General features: G+C 45.4%; 1 protein-coding gene across 1 annotated transcript in view; it reads right to left on the bottom strand.

Annotated features, from left to right (window-relative positions):
* Positions 1 to 18,163, bottom strand: part of LOC132883383 (fucolectin-like) — a 63,722-nt gene extending 45,559 nt beyond the window's left edge. The window contains exons 1-2 of the mRNA XM_060916958.1: positions 18,130 to 18,163; positions 11,835 to 11,879 (exon numbers count right to left, since the gene is read on the bottom strand). Of these exons, the coding sequence (XP_060772941.1) occupies positions 11,835 to 11,879; positions 18,130 to 18,145 (61 nt within the window). The 5' untranslated portion in view covers positions 18,146 to 18,163. The remainder of the gene's footprint in view (positions 1 to 11,834; positions 11,880 to 18,129) is intronic.
* Between the last annotated feature and the right edge of the window lie 1,179 nt (positions 18,164 to 19,342).

The raw sequence follows: 19,342 nt of genomic DNA on the forward strand, positions 1-19,342 counted from the left end.
ATGACCTTACTTCCTGCTCCATGTTAGGCCACCAGAAGCGTCTTTTCAGGAAGTCCAGGGTCCTTCGAGCTCCCGGGTGGGCGGTGAGAGGGGAAGAGTGACCCCACTGGAGAACCTTGGCCCGGGCTTGATGTGGGACGTACAAGAGGCCCGGTGGCCCCGTCCCAGGACCGGGGTCCTGGCGTTGGGCTCGTCGGACAGCCTCCTCAATACCCCAGTGGACAGGGTCCACAATCCGGGACACAGGGATAATAGGCCCGACTTCATTCTCCCTGTTAGTGGCAGAGAACAGCCTGGACAGTGCGTCAGGCTTGGTGTTCTTGGAGCCGGGGCGGTACGAGAGGGTGAAGTCAAACCGACTGAAAAACAGGGCCCACCTAGCCTGTCGAGGGTTAAGTCTCTTGGCTTGCTGGAGGTACTCCAGGTTCTTGTGGTCAGTCCAAACCAGGAATGGATGTTGCGCTCCCTCCAGCCAGTGCCTCCACTCCTCAAGGGCCAGTTTGACCGCTAGCAGTTCTCGATCCCCCACATCGTACCGGGACTCTGCAGGACTCAGGCGGTGGGAGAAGTAAGCGCAGGGGTGCAGCTTTCCTTCCAAACGTTGAGAGAGCACCGCGCCGACACCACTGTCCGAGGCGTCCACCTCCACGATGAATGGTTGGGAGGTGTCCGGGAGGACCAGAATGGGTGCCATGCAGAAGCGGTCCTTGAGGTCTCTGAATGCCTTTTCCGCCTGAGGAGACCAGACATAAGATCCACCTGTCCCTTTGGTGAGGTCTGACATGGGTGCTGCCACAGAACTGAAGTTCCTGATGAACTTGCGGTAGAAGTTAGCGAATCCTAAGAACCGCTGAACCTCCTTAACGGACTTGGGAGTAGGCCAATCCCGGATGGCCAGGGTCTTGGCAGGGTCCATTTGGAGTTGGCCTGTCCGTACAATAAATCCCAGAAAGGAGACCTCGGGAACATGAAATTCGCATTTCTGGGCCTTGGCGAACAGATTGTTCTGTAGCAGCCTCTGGAGAACCTGGCGGACATGGTGGCGGTGCTCCTGCATGGTCTTGGAGAAGATAAGGATGTCGTCGAGGTAGACAAAAACGTACAGGTTAATCATGTCCCTTAAGACGTCGTTGATTAGGGCCTGAAAAACAGCTGGTGCGTTGGTGAGTCCGAAGGGCATCACCTGGTATTCGTAGTGCCCAGACGGGGTGTTAAAGGCAGTCTTCCACTCGTCTCCCTGTCGGATACGGATGAGGTGGTATGCGTTCCGTAGGTCCAACTTGGTGAAGACGGTGGCGCCTTGGAGCAGGTCGAAAGCAGTGGACATCAGCGGAAGGGGATATCGGTTGCGCACAGTGATCTTGTTCAGGCCCCTGTAGTCAATACATGGTCGGAGCCCCCCATCCTTCTTGCCGACAAAGAAGAAGCCGGCACCAGCAGGTGAGGTGGAGGGTCGAATGAACCCAGAGACCAGGGCGTCTTTGAGGTATTCCTCCATGGCCTTGCGTTCTGGCTGAGAGAGGGAAAACAGTCTGCCACGAGGAGGGGTAGTCCCAGGGAGCAAGTCAATGGCACAGTCGTAGGCCCGGTGCGGAGGAAGAACGGCGGCCCTGCTCTTGCTGAATACCTCCTTGAGATCCCAGTACTCTGTGGGAACTTGAGATAACTCGGTGAGATCAGGGGGCTCGGCAGGAGACACAGGAGAGCTAGAGAGCAGACAAGAGGCATGGCATGCAGGGCCCCATTCCACAACCTGGCTTGTTACCCAGTCTATGCGAGGGTTGTGGCGAGTAAGCCAAGGAAGGCCTAGAATAACTGGGAACTCAGGTGAAGGAATCAGGTGCAGGGATATTTCTTCCTTGTGACCTTGAGACTGGAGGAAGACTGGAGAAGTAACTTGGGTGACTCTTCCATCACCTAACGCTTAGCCATCGAGGGCAGACACAGACAGTGGGACTTCAAGAGGTGCAGTCGGAATATTGATGCTTTGGGCGAAGTGAATATCCATAAAATTCCCAGCCGCCCCTGAGTCTATCAAAGCTTGACAAGAGTGGACAGACTCACCCCAGGAGATAGAGACCGGGATGTAGATTCCTTGGCCAGGGAGTCCGGGAGAGAGGGTAGGCCCCGTCACAACCCTCCCTCGGCTGGACGGGGCGGTCCTTTTCCCAAGAGTTCGGGACATGATGCTCTGAAGTGACCAGGCTTGCCACAGTAGATGCAGCACTTGTCCCTCCTTCTGCGCTCCCTCTCAGATGCGGAGAGGCGAGTACGACCCACTTGCATGGGTTCTGGACAGTCACTGAAGGAGGTAGACGGTCTCCAGGTAGAGGTAGGGAGGCTGGGGGGGCTCAAGGCTTGGTGGCGTTCTCTCATCCTGTTGTCCAGACGAATAGCATGTGAGATGAGGTTTTCAAGGTCACTTGGGCATCCAATAGAGGCCAGACCGTCCTTGATGGGGTCAGACAGACCATGGTGGAAGGCTGACACCAGGGCAGTCTCGTTCCATCCACTTACTGCTGCGAGTGTTCGGAACGAGATGGCGTAATCTGCGACGCTTCCTCCTTGCCGGATGGACATGAGCTTTTGGGCTGCGTCGGTAGTGATGTCCGCCTGATCGAAGACCCGAAGCATCTCTTCAGAGAACAGCTGGAAATCAAGGCACTCAGGTCCCTGTCTTTGCCAGATAGCAGTAGCCCAGGCTCGCGCCTTACCAGCTAATAAGGTGATCACAAAGGCAATCTTGCGGCGATCCGTAGTGTAGGTGGTAGGCTGAAGCTCAAAGGTGAGTTGACACTGGGTAAGGAACTCTCGGCACTCACTGTGCTTGCCGTCGTACCTCTGTGGTGCAGGAAGGCTGGGTTCGCACGGTGAAGAAGGCAGCATGGCAGGAGGCACAGGAGCAGGAGCTGGATCAGGAGATGCAGGCAGAGATGTCAGCTGTGCCAGGGTTTTCCCGATTTGCTGAAGCAGTTCCTCGTGGCGAGTAAGGGCCTCACGTTGGCTGGTAAGCGTACGTCCATGAGCATCCATGGTTGCTCCGAAGCGTGTCAAAGCTGCCGTAATTCCCTGAAGGTTGGCCGGGTAGACAGTTGGAGCAGCCTCTGCTGAGTCGGTCATGACGGAGTCTTTCTGTTAGGGTTTTGCTGGGATTCGAACCTGGTTCGTTGGTGTGATAATCCAGCAAACCCCCACTAGGCCACCGGGGGATGACTCAAATGCAGAAGCATGAGGCGGAAGTAGAAAAAGTATCAAAAGGTTTATTTATACTATATACACTATATACAGGGCAAAAAACAAAAACAAAGAGTATAATCCAATACTGGGAAGACAAAGGGAAAAATAAAAATATCCAAAAGGTACAAAACAAAAGCCAAAAAACCAGAAAAGCAAAGTACAAAACAAAGAACACGGTACAGAGGAAACTGGAGATAAACATAACAGCACAAAGACTCCGTGACAAGAGGACTGAACTCAGGGGTATAAATACACAAACTAATTAAGGACACAGGTGAAGATAATTAGGACTAAACAGGCAATTAACAAAAACACAAAACACAGGAACAGTGGCGGCCTCTAGAGGCCAAAATAAACATGACATTAAAAGGAAATAACAGCGGCCTCTAGAGGCCAAAACAGTCCAAGTCCTAACACATAGGTTTATATGACCAGTGATATGAAACAAGTTCAGTTACACAAATTGAAACGTAGCGATTTTCTATGCTATAGAAAGTCCGCACTATAATGACAGGCATACTAACACCTTCTGCGCGCTTCAGCAGCGCATTGATATCTGAGCTCCGTATCAATGCGCTGCCGAAGCACGCAGAAGGTGTTAGTACGCCTGTCATTATAGTGCGGACTTTCCATAGCATAGAAAATCGCTATGTTTCAATTTGTCTAACTGAACTTTTTTCATATCACTGGTCATATAAACCTATGTAAACAGGAAAAACGTGGAAGAGTTTGGTCGCATCTAACTACAGCCCCAAAAAATACCATTGTCCATACTGAGCCTAGCTACATTGCTAACAGGAGTGACAGCACGTCTGACTGCGTCTGACTGACTGGGAGGTCGCGCGAAGCTCGGAGAGGTACGGAGCAGCTCGTCTCAATTCAGATAAGAGCATATTTCATTATGGAAGTACGGTGGACTGTTCCTTTAAAGACAAGGTGGGTAAGCTCAATAGCATTGACAATTATCGACCTATTGCATTGGCCAGCATCTTGTCAAAAGTACTGGAGAGAATACTGTTAACAAAGCTAGAAATGTATGTTCTTACTTCTGACAACCAGTTTGGCTTTAAAAGAAAACATGGAACTGACCTGTGTATCTATGCTCTTAAAGAGATTGTATTTAAGTCCACAAGCCTGAACTCATCTGTATTTTTATGTTTCATTGACACATCAAAGGCATTTGATAGAATTAATCATGAAAAATTATTTATAAAATTGCTAGTTAGAGGTGTCCCTAAATTCTTGGTGAGAATTTTAGTGTTTTGGTATGTCCATTAAACATTTCAGGTTAAATGGGAAAATGTGGTATCTGCTCCATTTTTTGTCAGTAATGGTGTGCGGCAGGGAGGAATTTTGTCTCCTATTTTATTTAATGTCTATATGGATGAATTATCAAATCAGTTAAATAGGTCAAAAACTGGTTGCCTTGTGGGCAACATTACTGTTAGTCATGTATGCAGATGACTTGGTCCTGCTTTGTCCATATGTGACTGGTTTGGTTTGTGTCCCACTAGGGCTCATATGGACATCACAGGAGGCAAATTTGGTCACAGCAGTATTCCCCTTTTTATTGCTGAAATACATAAAGTAGTGGTACAAGGCGGGCATGAATTACGGCAGCAGGTCTCTGACAGGATTCTAATCAGTCTTCCAGAATGTTCTGAATAACTCGTGTGTGTGTGTGAGAGAGAGAGAGAGAGAGAGAGAGTGGAAAGGCTATAGCACCTATCATAGGAAACACATTAGGCACATAAAACAATAAACACTGAGGTTACTTCTATATGTATGATCACATTGTGGGATAAAATAACATAAAAACATAAAACAATAGACTGGGTTTACATAAAGTGATCGTATGGACCCTTTTCACGTGACGTCACGACAAACGCGGCCGCCATTTTGGACATGTACTACCAGTAGTCTACCACAGCCAACAACGAGGAACGACGGCGAAGCATCGAAAGGAATATAGCCATCAAAGAAAGTTTTTACTTTCAGCAAGACTTCCATCATGCCATTATATTGTTGTGCACCTGGATGTAGTAACCATCAACACACAAGGCAAGATTTATCATTTTATCGGATCCTGACAGATGCTGACTGACGGAGAAGATGGATGGTCTCTAAAATATTGGCAAAATGATGTTTATTGACATAGCAATCATGTGTAATGTGAAGCATTTGCATATCCGAAGTGTTGTGTTTACATCAAAAATAAAATAAACCGATATGACAACGACTGCTGCTGCCAGGTTGGGGACACAAACTAGTAGAAAGGAAGTGTGCCAACAGACTTCCTTTGTGGTCGATTCTGCTTTAAGGTAAGATGCATTTAATTATTCGTCTGCTGTGGGTTTGGAATCGGTAGCCTGACCGATTTGTTCATGTTTGTGGTGCCATTTGTTTGTTGACGCGTGTTGAAATGGAATATTGGTTGTTGACATGATTTCCAGTGATGCTTTGGTGCTGCTGTGGATTAGACCCCGAAGCCGTTTGTTTTCAGGATAATGGCTGGCTGATGAAATTATTGGCTGGCTAGCTGACTCAGCCAAAACCTTAATGGCTGCTGCAGCCACCAAAATGTTTATGGCTACAAATGGCTGATACTGTTTCTTCACGCCTATGGTCTACGTTCAATTGATTATAAGATGCAGTGTACTGGTTACACAGATACATAGGCTATTTCCACAACACAGTTTGGTTAAAAAACTGATTGTACTACAACAAATGGTGTATTTATGATAGCATTTATTGATTATAAGTTATTTATTTATTACATTTATTTATTATAAGTACTTAGATGTATTATTATTATCTCTCTCTCTCTCTCTCACACACACACACACACACACACACACACACACACACACACACGGGTCATTTAACGTGAAATCATATTTACCACAGGTCCCCTGGTCTCTTACTTCATTGTAAATATAAATCTAGCAAGATTGTAGTTCAATGCTAATAATAAGCTAATCTGGATTGTTCGAGGAAGGCATCTAGCTATCTACTCTCACTAGCAATGACCAGTGAAGGACTGGCAGCTATCTTACTATGATGAAAGTAGAGTGGTGGAGTACTTTTTTTTTATCAATCTCGAAGTATGTGAAACAAACAAACAAACAAACAACAACAAAAAAATACCTTTACACTTTCCCTCAGCAGCGGCAAAGAATGCAGCCATCTCGTCGATATCGGAGTCGATTGATGCTCTGGGTGGGTTCCCGGGTTCCCCAGTGTATCGTGGTAACGGTGTGAGGGGCGGGAAGCCAGACAGGTAGTCACAACGGCAAGCTTGTGGTGGCTCTCTGTGCTATGATATCAGTTCTAAATCTCTACAGTGTATGCCTATACGTCTCTATTGTGTTACTACTAGTGTGTACAGTTGATCATGTTTGTGTCACTTTTCTTGTAGCTCATGATGTGGATAAACCCATTATTTGATGTACACAATTCTTAGTGGCTCAGCCAAATTTTATTAGATAGCGGCTCAAATTGGCTTACAAAATTATTGGCTGGCGGCGGCTCAAATTCTAAATGGCAGTTTTAGCGGCGCCTGGCGGCGGCTTCGGGGTCTACTGTGGATCAGATATGTTGAGTAGCCTGACTGTTTTTTTTTTTTCTTGCGTGTGGTATCATTGTTGACGCAAAAGGGGAAAAGGACCTTTCAGACTGTTACCAGTAACAAGTCCAAAAGCCAGAGTATGGGTTTGTGTATGGGGTTTGTGTAATGCATGGTATAAGGTTGTGTCAGTACATTGAGATTTTGGCACAATGTATTCTGCCTTCAAGAAAACATCTTTTCCAGAGATACTGTATTTCAACAAGACAAATGCTAAACCACATTATGCACACATTACCAAGGAATGGCTGTGGAAAGAGAGTGTGTCTGCCCTGTTTGTCCCCAACAGAGAATATGTGGCAAATTTTTAAACAAAAAATATGACAGTGAAGAGTGGGACAAATGATATTTGCACACCTTAAGACATGTTTGCAGGAAGAATGGGACAAAATAACACCTGAAACATTTCATCACTTGGTGCCTTTAGTCCCTCAACATCTTTTAAGAGTTGTGAGAAGGAATGGCAATATTACAAAGTGGTAAGTGTTTTGCCGTCCCAATTTTATTTGAAATGTGTTACAAGAATCAAAATTGAAACAAGTCTTTATTGTAAAGAAAGTAAACAATGAAAAAATAAAACTGATGAGGTAAGTGTCAGTCCTGTGTGCTGTGGCGCATGCACCTGAAGGTGCGCCTTGGGCTGCGTGCACGCTGAGTGAGCTCCAGCACGCGCGCCGTGAACAAGGCGCACCTGTTCTCAATTAATGAACTAAGTGTTGGGCTATTTAAGGACTGAGCTGATGCTAAGGTGATGCGAAGTATTATGCAATGTTCAGTGCACATTACCGAGCCTTGTTTCCTGTGTTTGTGGTTTTCCTGGTTTCTCGACTCCTGTTCCTGTTTCTAGTTCTCATTTTGCCTTCTATATACTGTTTGTGCCTCGACTGACCTTTTGCCTGTTTTCTCATTTATGACCTTGCCTGCTGATTTGGACTGCTTGCTTTTGTGTGTGTTTCATGCACTTCATGTATAGATCGCACTGTATTATAATAAACACTTCTGCAGTTACATCCACCTCCCTTGCGCACTTGGCAGAATACTTTGACATACAATGGATGTAGCAGATGTGTATCAGTTTGTGATCCCACGCCGATTCCAGGTTTCCTTGTCCCTGCCACTAGCCTCATATTTCCGCCAACGTAACGATGCTTACCCTCCTACACCCTATGATGGAGAATATCACCTGTGTGGATTCCGCATCCAGTGTGGGGTTCTCTACGATGACGTCTTAAAGCCCAAGCCACCCAAACCCATCCGGGTAAGCTTCATCCTGACCTTCACTGCTGGATGAGCACACAGATGGGTGGAATATCTGATTCGGGTGGAACACCCATGCCTTTGAAACTCTCAGACTTTCTTTGCCATGCTCAAGTTTATCTATGAATCATTAGTAAAGGAGGAACCCCTTGAAAATTTTTGGGGAGGGGCAATCAGGCCAGTGGTTGATGCAGTGGAGGAGGCCATTGCTCTAGAGCACCTCCTAAAGGCAACCACTCCAGTGGTCGACTCAGCTAAGGAAGTTGTCGCTCCCAGGCTCCCTTCAGTGGCTGACTCAGCTGAGGAGGCTGTCGCCCCAGAGTTCAAAAGAGAGCCAAGTCCACAGTCTGAGCCCACTCCAGTGCCAGAGCCTGCTCCTGTGCCAGAGGCAGAGCCAGAGTCAGCACCAGTGCCTACTCATGTGCCAGAGGCAGAGCCAGAGTCAGTGCCAGCACCTGCTTCCGAGTCAGAGGCGGAGCCAGAGCCAGCACCTGCTCCCAAGCCAGAGTCAGCGCCTGCTCCTGTGCCAGAGGCGGAGCCAGAGCCAGCGTCAGACTCTACTCCAGAGCTAGTGCCAGAGCCAGCATCAGAGTCTACTCCATAGCTCAAGCCCGAGTCGTCTCCAGAGCCCAAGCCAGAGCCTGCTCCAGTGCCTGCATCAGGGCCTGGTCCAGTGCCAGAGCCTACTCCAGAGCCAGTGCCGTCGCCAGAGCTTGAGTCCAGTCCCGAGCCCAAGCCAGAGCCCAAGCCAGAGCCAGAGCTCAAGCCCAGTCCAGAGCCACCTACTCCAGAGCTCGTGCCTAGTCCAGAGTCCACGTCAATTCCCGAGGTCAAGCCTACTCCTAGCCAAGAACCCAAGGTGTGTCCAGAGCCTGAGCCCGAACCCCCACTGGGGACAAGTAGGATGGATTTTCGCTCCCAGACGGAGCTCTTTGGGTTGGGGTTCTGTCAGTCCTGTGCGCTGTGGTGCGTGCACCTGAAGGCGCACCTTGGGCTGTGTGCATACTGAGTGAGCTCCAGTACGCGTGCCGTGAGCAAAGCGCACCTGTTCTCAATTAATGAACTAAGTGTTGGGCTATTTAAGGACTGCACTGATGCTAAGGCGATGCCAAGTATTACGCCACATTCAGTGCGCATTACCAAGCCTTGTTTCCCGTGTTTGTGGTTTTCTTGGTTTCTCAACTCCTGTTCCTGTTTCTAGTTCTTGTTCTCGTTTTGCCTCCTACATACTGTTTGCACCTCGATTGACCTTTTGCCCATTTTCGCTTTTATGACCTTACCTGCAGATTTGGACTGTTTGCTTTTGTGTGTGTTTCATGCACTTACAGTGGTGCTTGAAAGTTTGTGAACCCTTTAGAATTTTCTATATTTCTGCATAAATATGACCTAAAACATCATCAGATTTTCACACAAGTCCTAAAAGTAGATAAAGAGAACCCAGTTAAACAAATGAGACAAAAATATTATACGTGGTCATTTATTTATTGAGGAAAATGATCCAATATTACATATCTGTGAGTGGCAAAAGTATGTGAACCTCTAGGATTAGCAGGTAATTTGAAGGTGAAATTAGAGTCCGGTGTTGTCAATCAATGGGATGACAATCAGGTGTGAGTGGGCACCCTGTTTTATTTAAAGAACAGGGATCTATCAAAGTCTGATCTTCACAACACATGTTTGTGGAAGTGTGTCATGGCACGAACAAAGGAGATTTCTGAGGACCTCAGAAAAAGCATTGTTGATGCTCATCAGGCTGGAAAAGGTTACAAAAGCATCTCTAAAGAGTTTGGACTCCACCAATCCACAGTCAGACAGATTGTGTACAAATGGAGGAAAATCAAGACCATTGTTACCCTCCCCAGGAGTGGTCGACCAACAAAGATCACTCCAAGAGCAAGGCGTGTGATAGTCAGCAAGGTCACAAGGGACCCCAGGGTAACTTCTAAGCAACTGAAGGCCTCGCTCACATTGGCTAATGTTAATGTTCATGAGTCCACCATCAGGAGAACACTGAACAACAAATAGTGTGCATGGCAGGGTTGCAAGGAAAAAGCCACTGCTCTCCAAAAAGAACATTGCTGCTCATCTTCAGTTTGCTAAAGATCACGTGGACAAGCCAGAAGGTTATTGGAAAGTGTTTTGTGGATGGATGAGACCAAAATAGAACTTTTTGGTTTAAATGAGAAATGTTATGTTTGGAGAAAGGAAAACACTGCATTCTAGCACAAGAACCTTATCCCATCTGTGAAACATGGTGGTGGTAGTATCATGGTTTGGGCCTGTTTTGCTGCATCTGGGCCAGGACAGCTTGCCATCATTGATGGAACAATGAATTCTGAATTATACCAGCAAATTCTAAAGGAAAATGTCAGGACATCTGTCCATGAACTGAATCTCAAGAGAAGGTGGGTCATGCAGCAAGACAACGACCCTAAGCACACAAGTCATTCTACCAAAGAATGGTTAAAGAAGAATAAAGTTAATGTTTTGGAATGGCCAAGTCAAAGTCCTGACCTTAATCCAATCAAAATGCTGTGGAAGGACCTGAAGTGAGCAGTTCATGTGAGGAAACCCACCAACATCCCAGAGTTGAAGTTGTTCTGTATGGAGGAACGGGCTAAAATTCCTCCAAGCCGGTGTGCAGGACTGATCAACAGTTACCGCAAACGTTTAGTTGCAGTTATTGCTGCACAAGGGGGTCACACCAGATACTGAAAGCAAAGGTTCACATACTTTTGCCACTCACAGATATGCAATATTGGATCATTTTCCTCAATAAATAAATAACCAAGTATAATATTTTTGTCTCATTTGTTTAACTTGGTTCTCTTTATCTACTTTTAGGACTTGTGTGAAAATCTGATGATGTTTTAGGTCATATTTATGTTGAAATATAGAAAATTCTAAAGGGTTCACAAACTTTCAAGCACCACTGTATGTATGGATCACACTGTATTATAATAAACACTTCTGCACTTACATCCGCCTCCCTCGTGCACTTGACAGAAAGACATCAAATAATGTACTGCAATTTTCTTTTGAATGCAATATATGTCAAAGATTATTTACAAATCATTATTTTCAGCTTTATTTTCAATTTCAACATACCAGCCCAACTTTGTTCTGTGTTGGAGTTGTGTACACACGCACACGCACACACAGAGGTCCAAAAGTCTGAGACTACAAGTTAAAATGCTTCAATTTTGCATAATTTAATGTAAGAAGGTTTCAAATTATATGATTAGCTACAACTTTAGGAAAAAGTAGTACCTTAGAAATAGTTACATGAGTTTCAGAGTTTTTTTTAGTATTAGCTATATCTTAGTATACGTCCCCTTTTTAATTTAATGATTGTGTGCATTCAAGCTGGCATGGATGCCAAAAATTTGTACAAATCCTTATGATCCATTTTAGACCAAATCCATCAGCGTGTCATCTGAACACATGCCTCATTGGAAGAGATGAGGCATATGGAAAATCTGACCATTTGTACAAAGTAGTTAACATTTACTTTCCAAATATGGGACCAAGAAATAGTGCAGAATTATGAATAATAAATATTCAAAATATTTTTTAATGCTTATACTATCTTTGTTTTAAATAATTCAAAATTGTAAAACCTTCTGTTTGTTTCCAATTTATATAATAAGCAATTTATACAATAAATGAGAAAAACAAAAATCCCAGATTTTCAATGTTGTCATATATTCCTTACCTTGCTGATGGGTCAGTATCCACTGCAATGAGAAAATGCACATCCCTGCGTAAAAATACATGATCTAAAATTACACATTTGATTATGTGCCTGCTTAGGGAAATACATAATAGGAAGCACATGTGACCGATATTTTTAAAAATCCATACAATATATTGTCATTTTTAGGCATGTAACAATATATCATGCAGTGATAAATCATAGAAGAAATTTATGATAATTTGATTCAATGAAATAAAAATCTTAACCGTGATTATTATTAGGCTACATCATATCTTCATGTTTCCTCGCTATAACTGCATTGTTTAGATAGCAGATGGAAGAATAACCTAAAATAAAGGGATTGCATGTGACTACACCCAATGCGGAAATAACGCAGCTCTTATCCCACAAAATTGGCATCAGCAAGCTCAACGAGAACGGCCAGCGACTGCTTGAGCTTTGCTCCTACCATGACCTCTGCCTCACCAACACCTTCTCCACCAAGCCTCACCACAGGGTGTCCTGGAGGCCTGGTTGTCAGCAAGGTATGTCTTCGCCCCAGACGAATCCACTGCTCCAAGCAGAAGGGTTGTCCCCGTATCAATACAGCTAGGATGTCAATGCCTGAACTGCGTGAGCGCTTTGCCAGAGTCGCCGACGGTGCCCTCGAGGATTGCCCCACCGACAGTGCCACATCGCGGTGGAACTACTTCCGCGACGCTGTGTACCGGTCTGCCACGGACACCTTCGGGAAGAGAGAGAGGAAGAATGAGGGCTGGTTCGAGGCAGGGATTGTCGAGATGGAGCCTGCCATTGCCGCCAAGCGAGCCACTCTCCTCACTTACAATAGAGAGCCCTCAGCGAAGACGCTTACTGCTTTACGCACAGCCCGAAGCAATGCCCAGCGGACCACCAGGAGATGCGCCAACTAGTACTGGCTGAAGTTGTGCCAATACATCCAGGTCTCGGCAGACCTTGGCAATGTCCGAGCCATGTACGATGGCATGAAGAAAGCTTTCGGCCCAAGCATCATCAAGACTGCTCCCCTCAAATCTGCCTCTGGGCAAGTCATTACTGACCGCAGCAAACAGAAGGAGAGGTGGGTGGAGCATTACCAGGAGCTCTACTCCAGGGAGAACACTGTCACACACATGGCCATCGAAGAGACCACCCCACTATCCATCATGGAGGAGCTGGACACCCCACCCACCATTGAGGAGCTCAGCAAGGCCATTGACTCACTTGTCTGTGGTAAAGCTCCAGGTAGCGATGGCATCCTGCCTTAAGTCATCAAAGCCGGCAAGGAAAGCTCTCTCTTGGGTCACCTATGTGAGCTTCTGCTGCAGTGCTGGGGGGAAGGGACAGTACCCCAGGACATGTGTGATGCCAAGATCATCATGCTGTACAAGAAGAAAGGGGACCACAGCGATTGCAACAACTATCACAGTATCTTGTGCCTCAGCAAAGCCTTCACCCACATTGTCCTCAACAGACTGCAGCTCCTCACTGAGCAGGTGTACCCAGAGGCACAGTGCAGCTTTAGAACAGCCAGATCAACCATCAACATGGTTTTCTCCCTGAAACAGCTATAAGAGAAGTGCCATGAGCAGAGACGACCCTTGCTCATCGCCTTCATCGACCTGACCAAGGCGTTCGACTTGGTCAGAAGAGAAGGACTCTTCACCCTCCTACACCAGATTGGATGTCCCCCCAAGCTCCTGAGGATGATCACGTCCTTCCATAACAACGAGTGGCACTGTTCAGTACGAAGGATCATCCTCAGACCCCTTCCCAATCAAGAGCAGTGTCAAGCAGGGGTGTGTCCTCGCTCCAACTCTCTTCAGCATGTTCTTCTCCCTGCTGTTGCACCACGCCTTCCGACAGTCCGAAGACGGCATCTTCCTCCACACCAGGAGTGACGGGGGCCTCTTCAACCTGGCACGCCTCCGAGCAAAGACGAAGGTGTGGAAGGTCCTCATCAGAGAGATGCTCTTCACAGATGATGCCACCCTCACTGCCCACACCTAGGAAGCACTACAGTGACTCATCACCCGCTTCACAGACGCCTGCAACGAGTTTGGGCTCACTATAAGCCTGAAGAAGACCAATGGGCCAGGATGTCAGTAGAGCTCCCGACATCACCATCGGCAACCACACCCTCGAAGTGGTGGATAGGTTCACCTATCTGGGCTCCACCATCTCCAGCAACCTCTCTCTCGACACCGAGCTAAGTGTGCGGATCAGCAAAGCAGTAACAGCAATGGCCCGTCTTGCGAAGAGAATCTGGGACAACACCATGCTCACCGCCAACACCAAACTGAAAGTGTATCAGGCCTGTGTGCTGAGCACTCTCCTCTATGGAAGCAAAGCATGGACCCTCTACTCCCGCCAAGAACGCAGACTGAACGCCTTCCACATGCGCTGTCTCAGAAGACTGCCGGGCATCACCTGGCAGGACTGTGTCACCAACACCAATGTCCTGGCCAAGGCAGGGATGCCCAGCATGTTTGCCATGCTTACCCAGAGATGCCTGCGCTGGCTAGGCCACATCAGCCGCATGGACGACGGCCGCATCCCAAAGGATGTGCTGTATGGTGAGCTGGCCACAGGCTCCAGACCCACAGGACGACCTGCACTATGCTACAAGGATGTGTGGAAGTGCGACCTGAGGGCAGGCGGCTTCAACCCCGCAGACCTGGAGACGGCGGCCTCAGACCGCACCGGCTGGCGGTCTACCACCAAGGCTGTCATTGGGGAAGCCGAGGAAAGGAGAGAAACCCGGTGGGGGGAGAGGAGGCTCTGATGACAGTGGAAACTGCAGACGGCATCAACAGACACCCGACCAAGCAACTTCACCTGCAGCGACTGTAGCTGACCGTGCGCAGAGGCGATTCTAGAGTCTGTTGTGGCCCCAAGCAAAAATTTCCAGGGGGCCCTTCTGACCAGTGTTCATCACCAATATGTTATAAATAATCTGACACCAATGAAAAATTTATGAAATCAAAGTTTTTTAAATTCTAAATGTGAAAATACAATGGTAAAGAACAATAAAAACAATAAAAAACAAAATAAATAAGCCCTTGGGCCCCAACTCTCGGGGGGCCCCTGGGCCAGGGGGCCCCAAGCAGTTGCCTGCCTTGCCTGTTCACAAGCTGCGCGTCTGACCGTGCGGCTCATGCATCGGCCTATACAGGCATACTAGGCGCTGCAACTCAACAACTGATGGATGACCCCTGGCGCAAATCACCATGATCTTTCGAGATCGAAGGAAGGAGCCAACAACAACAGTATCCTACAAAAGCACTTGTGAAAATAGGTATCCACAACTTTCCAGAACTCTGATCTTTTCCATGATTCATTGCTGTATCATAGCAGAAGCCATGATCTTTCTTTTGCTCCATTGTGTTGATGTTTGTAGTTAACACTAACTGCTGGGTAAGGAAGATCAAAGATGACTAAACGATGGTTACACGGGTCCGATTTTCTGACATGTTCTAGGGATAATACGATCAAAGTGCCCCATCGGTCTACCCTCACGGAATGGCTAGATGACATGAAGTTGTGGCCTGACATCAGCAGTGTTGGGCACGTTACTTTCAAAAAGTAATTAGTTATAGTTACTAGTTACTTTTCCCAAAAAGTAACTGAGTTACTAACGGAGTTACTTTGTCATAAAAGTAATTAATTACCAGGGAAAGTAATTATTCCGTTACATTTCGTTCCCCCTCAAAAAAAAAATCAAATTCAATTAGTGTAATCATAATAAAAGTGAATGTTAAATGTGTTTAATGACTGAAATGGACACTTAACCGAACCAATTAGTAATGTTATCTACACTATATTAATAATTTTGTGGGACAATGTGAGATAAGACATCTATCAAATGTAATATATTTTTGTAGTTATTAAAATTATGTTACTAATTACTGGCCAGTGAAGAGGACAAACGCTTTGTTCCTCGACATAATGTGCATTGCACGTAAACACTCTTGCCTTTTATTTCAAGTAATGAAAAGTAATGGCTGTATTTCCAATGTGAAAGCGCAGTGCTGGGCTGACCGCTCGCCATCACTGTGTCTTCCGATTGAAAGAGCGCGCAGTAGTGCAGTAGGCGTGGCCTACACACGTATGTTGTCCAAATCTACTCTGATTGGCTTACTGTGCCGTTGTCTCGCGTCTCCCCGCCCCACACGAAAGCAGAGTAAAGAAAGGCTGAGCGAGCAGCGTGCCAGATGAGAACAGCTTTAATAAAGTAACGCATAGTATTTTATTGTAAGTAACGGGAACAGCGTTATAACGATGTAAAAAGTAATTAGTTAGATTACTCGTTACTAAAAAAAGTAACGCCGTTAGTAACGCCGTTTATTTGTAACGCCGTTATTCCCATCACTGGACATCAGCTGCATTGACATTGTTGATTATTTTATTCTTAGTGAGGGCATTGAAGGCGAGGAGCTCAGGAACAAAAGCACAGAGGTGTACAATTACCTACACAGTAATAAAATTAGCAAAACTGTGTGCAAAAGAAAGGGTGAGTTTGTTTGCTTAAAGGCTGAGGTTGAACCTAGCCAGAGTATGAACAAACCCAAACACCTGGTGTGATAGAAACAGTCGGCTGTTCCTGCATTGCAGGGTTAGGGAAACTCTTCAGTCATGCAGCAGCTATTATGATTTACAAATTATCATGGAAGGTATGTTATGTCAGAGAAGAACGATTGTATTATTGTTTTGGTTTACTAATAATGTAGTGTTTATATATTATCAGTCGCTTTGGACAAAAGCATCTGCCAAATGCCATATAGGCTCAATATGTATAGGCTCAAGAAGCAAAAGCTAGGAGAGAAGCATAGGCTAACCATTTTAATGCAAACTTTGGAAACAAAACATCTCATCTCATTATCTCTAGCTGCTTTATCCTTCTACAGGGTTGCAGGCAAGCTGGAGCCTATCCCAGCTGACTACGGGCGAAAGGCGGGGTACACCCTGGACAAGTCGCCAGGTCATCACAGGGCTGACACATAGACACAGACAACTATTCACACCTACTGTCAATTTAGAGTCACCAGTTAACCTAACCTGCATGTCTTTGGACTGTGGGGGAAACCGGAGCACCCGGAGGAAACCCACGCGGACACGGGGAGAACATGCAAACTCCCTCGCCGGCCACGGGGCTTGAACCTGGACCTTCTTGCTGTGAGGCGACAGCGCTAACCACTACACCACCGTGCCGCCCCAGAAACAAAACATACCATACTTAAATAATTCTTTGTCCATGTATTTGTCCAAGCTTCTTCAACTTCTTAACTACCCTGATCATTCCAGATATTGGATGGTATTTGTTTACACTAGTACTTCAGCACTGGTTGTTCTTGGATTCTCTTGGCTACCGAGGCTACATACGCTTATTGTTAGTCGCTTTGAATAAAAACGTCAGCTAAATGACTTATGCAGTGTAATGTTTGAATAATGTACAATATTGAAAGAACATTTACATCAAATTAATGTTGTTGATTCAGGTCCAAAATGCAGTGGTTAGTGGAAAGACAGGAATCACATGTACTGTACAGATGAGCAGTGTATGGTGCTGGACAACACATTTTGCGAGTCCGTTTGTGCTCAAAACAGATTCCATTCATAAAATCTTTAAGCTTTCGCGAGTTGTTTGTGCAACCGATGGCACATGTTGAACCAGAAAAAGACATAATTTAAAAAGACATTATCATCTGACTGAAACATGGCTGTCGTACGGCTCTGTTTAGCTCCGTCAGCCTCAGCTCCTTGGATAAAGCAGAAATCAAAGACTGGCATCTGGGAGAGGCGGTGTCATGGCAACCCCCGCTGTCTCTCACAGGAAAGTTGTGGATAAAACGAGAAAGAAGTGTTGTGTGATTGACTGTACAAACAGATTGAATAAGAAATCAGAGCACTCTTTTTACAAACTTCCAAAAGCAAAAGAAAAGAGAAGCAATTTAACGTAGTGCAAATGTTTATCAATGTTTATTAAGAAAAGGCCTATGATTATTATTTTTAACAAAAGGAAAATTTGACTTATAACGTTATTATATTTTTACTCCAACCTTTACAAATGTGCGTCAGTAATTACTGTTGCAGTTTTAGATAATTTTTTTCATTTATTTGTTTTCAAAAATGTAAAATCGAACTGTGAACCCAAAATCTGGAATCAAATCAAATTGTGAATTTGGTGAATTGTTATATGCCTAGTCATTTTAAATTGTTATGACAATTACAAGTGACATTAAATCAATATTACTAAATACTTGAAATCAGTTTGAGACTTGAAATTAGAGTTTACCTGAAAGAAGAAGCATGGGCCTCTGTGAATTCTTCATTTTCTGCTCAACTAGAAAAGAAACAACTTGAGATCATTTACACCAGCACTCAAGGAAGGAAAGGAAAATGCCAACTGAGGAAGCAATGTAGGCTCACACTTCTCCTGTGCACATCCAATTATATTAACTGCATCATATAACAAACATATATGAAGACAAATAAAGCCACGGTTTAGAGAGATGTCTTACCTTCCTGGACACAGATCACAACGTAATCTCTTTGACCCTTTTAAACTCTGAGCTGTCCACTGGGTGTATCACGAAATGATTATGTAGTAATTTATTTAAAAGGCAAATGCCTCTTGTGTTTTACAAATGCAAATAAGTTTGCCTCAGATGACAGTCTGTAACAAAGTTTAAAAAATACACACACACACACACACACACACACATATATATATATATATATATATATATATATATATATATATATATATATATATATATATATATATGAAGAGTTCAGAAGCGGCGGCATGGTGGTGTAGTGGTTAGCGCTGTCGCCTCACAGCAAGAAGGTCCGGGTTCGAGCCCCGTGGCCAGCGAGGGCCTTTCTGTGCGGAGTTTGCATGTTCTCCCCGTGTCCGTGTGGGTTTCCTCCGGGTGCTCCGGTTTCCCCCACAGTCCAAAGACATGCAGGTTAGGTTAACTGGTGACTCTAAATTGACCGTAGGTGTGAATGGTTGTCTGTGTCTATGTGTCAGCCCTGTGATGACCTGGCGACTTGTCCAGGGTGTACCCCACCTTTCGCCTGTAGTCAGCTGGGATAGGCTCCAGCTTGCCTGCGACCCTGTAGAACAGGATAAAGCGGCTAGAGATAATGAGATGAGATGAGATGAGTTCAGATGCAAAACCCTCTAACTCCACTTGACCACTTTTTGAGAAAAAGGCCATTTTTTATCAGGCCTTTGTATTTAAGTATAGAAACCTAGATTAATTTGAAATCACAAGGTTATTAGTTAGGGAAAACACTGTGTTAATCTCACAAATGTTACTTCAGCAAAATTACTGTTTTTAACAAATATTTTCTTTCTTTTGCGTCAAAACCAGCTAAATCCATAGGTTCTTTGTGTGCAAAAACCTCTAAATCGATTTTTTCCTTACAGACATGGGCAAGTGTTACAAAATCACCAGAGATACAACTGGAAACATTGAAAATTAGTATGCCACACATAT

This window comes from Neoarius graeffei, chromosome 3 (assembly GCF_027579695.1).
Source record: "Neoarius graeffei isolate fNeoGra1 chromosome 3, fNeoGra1.pri, whole genome shotgun sequence".
NCBI classification, from domain to species: Eukaryota; Metazoa; Chordata; class Actinopteri; order Siluriformes; family Ariidae; genus Neoarius; species Neoarius graeffei.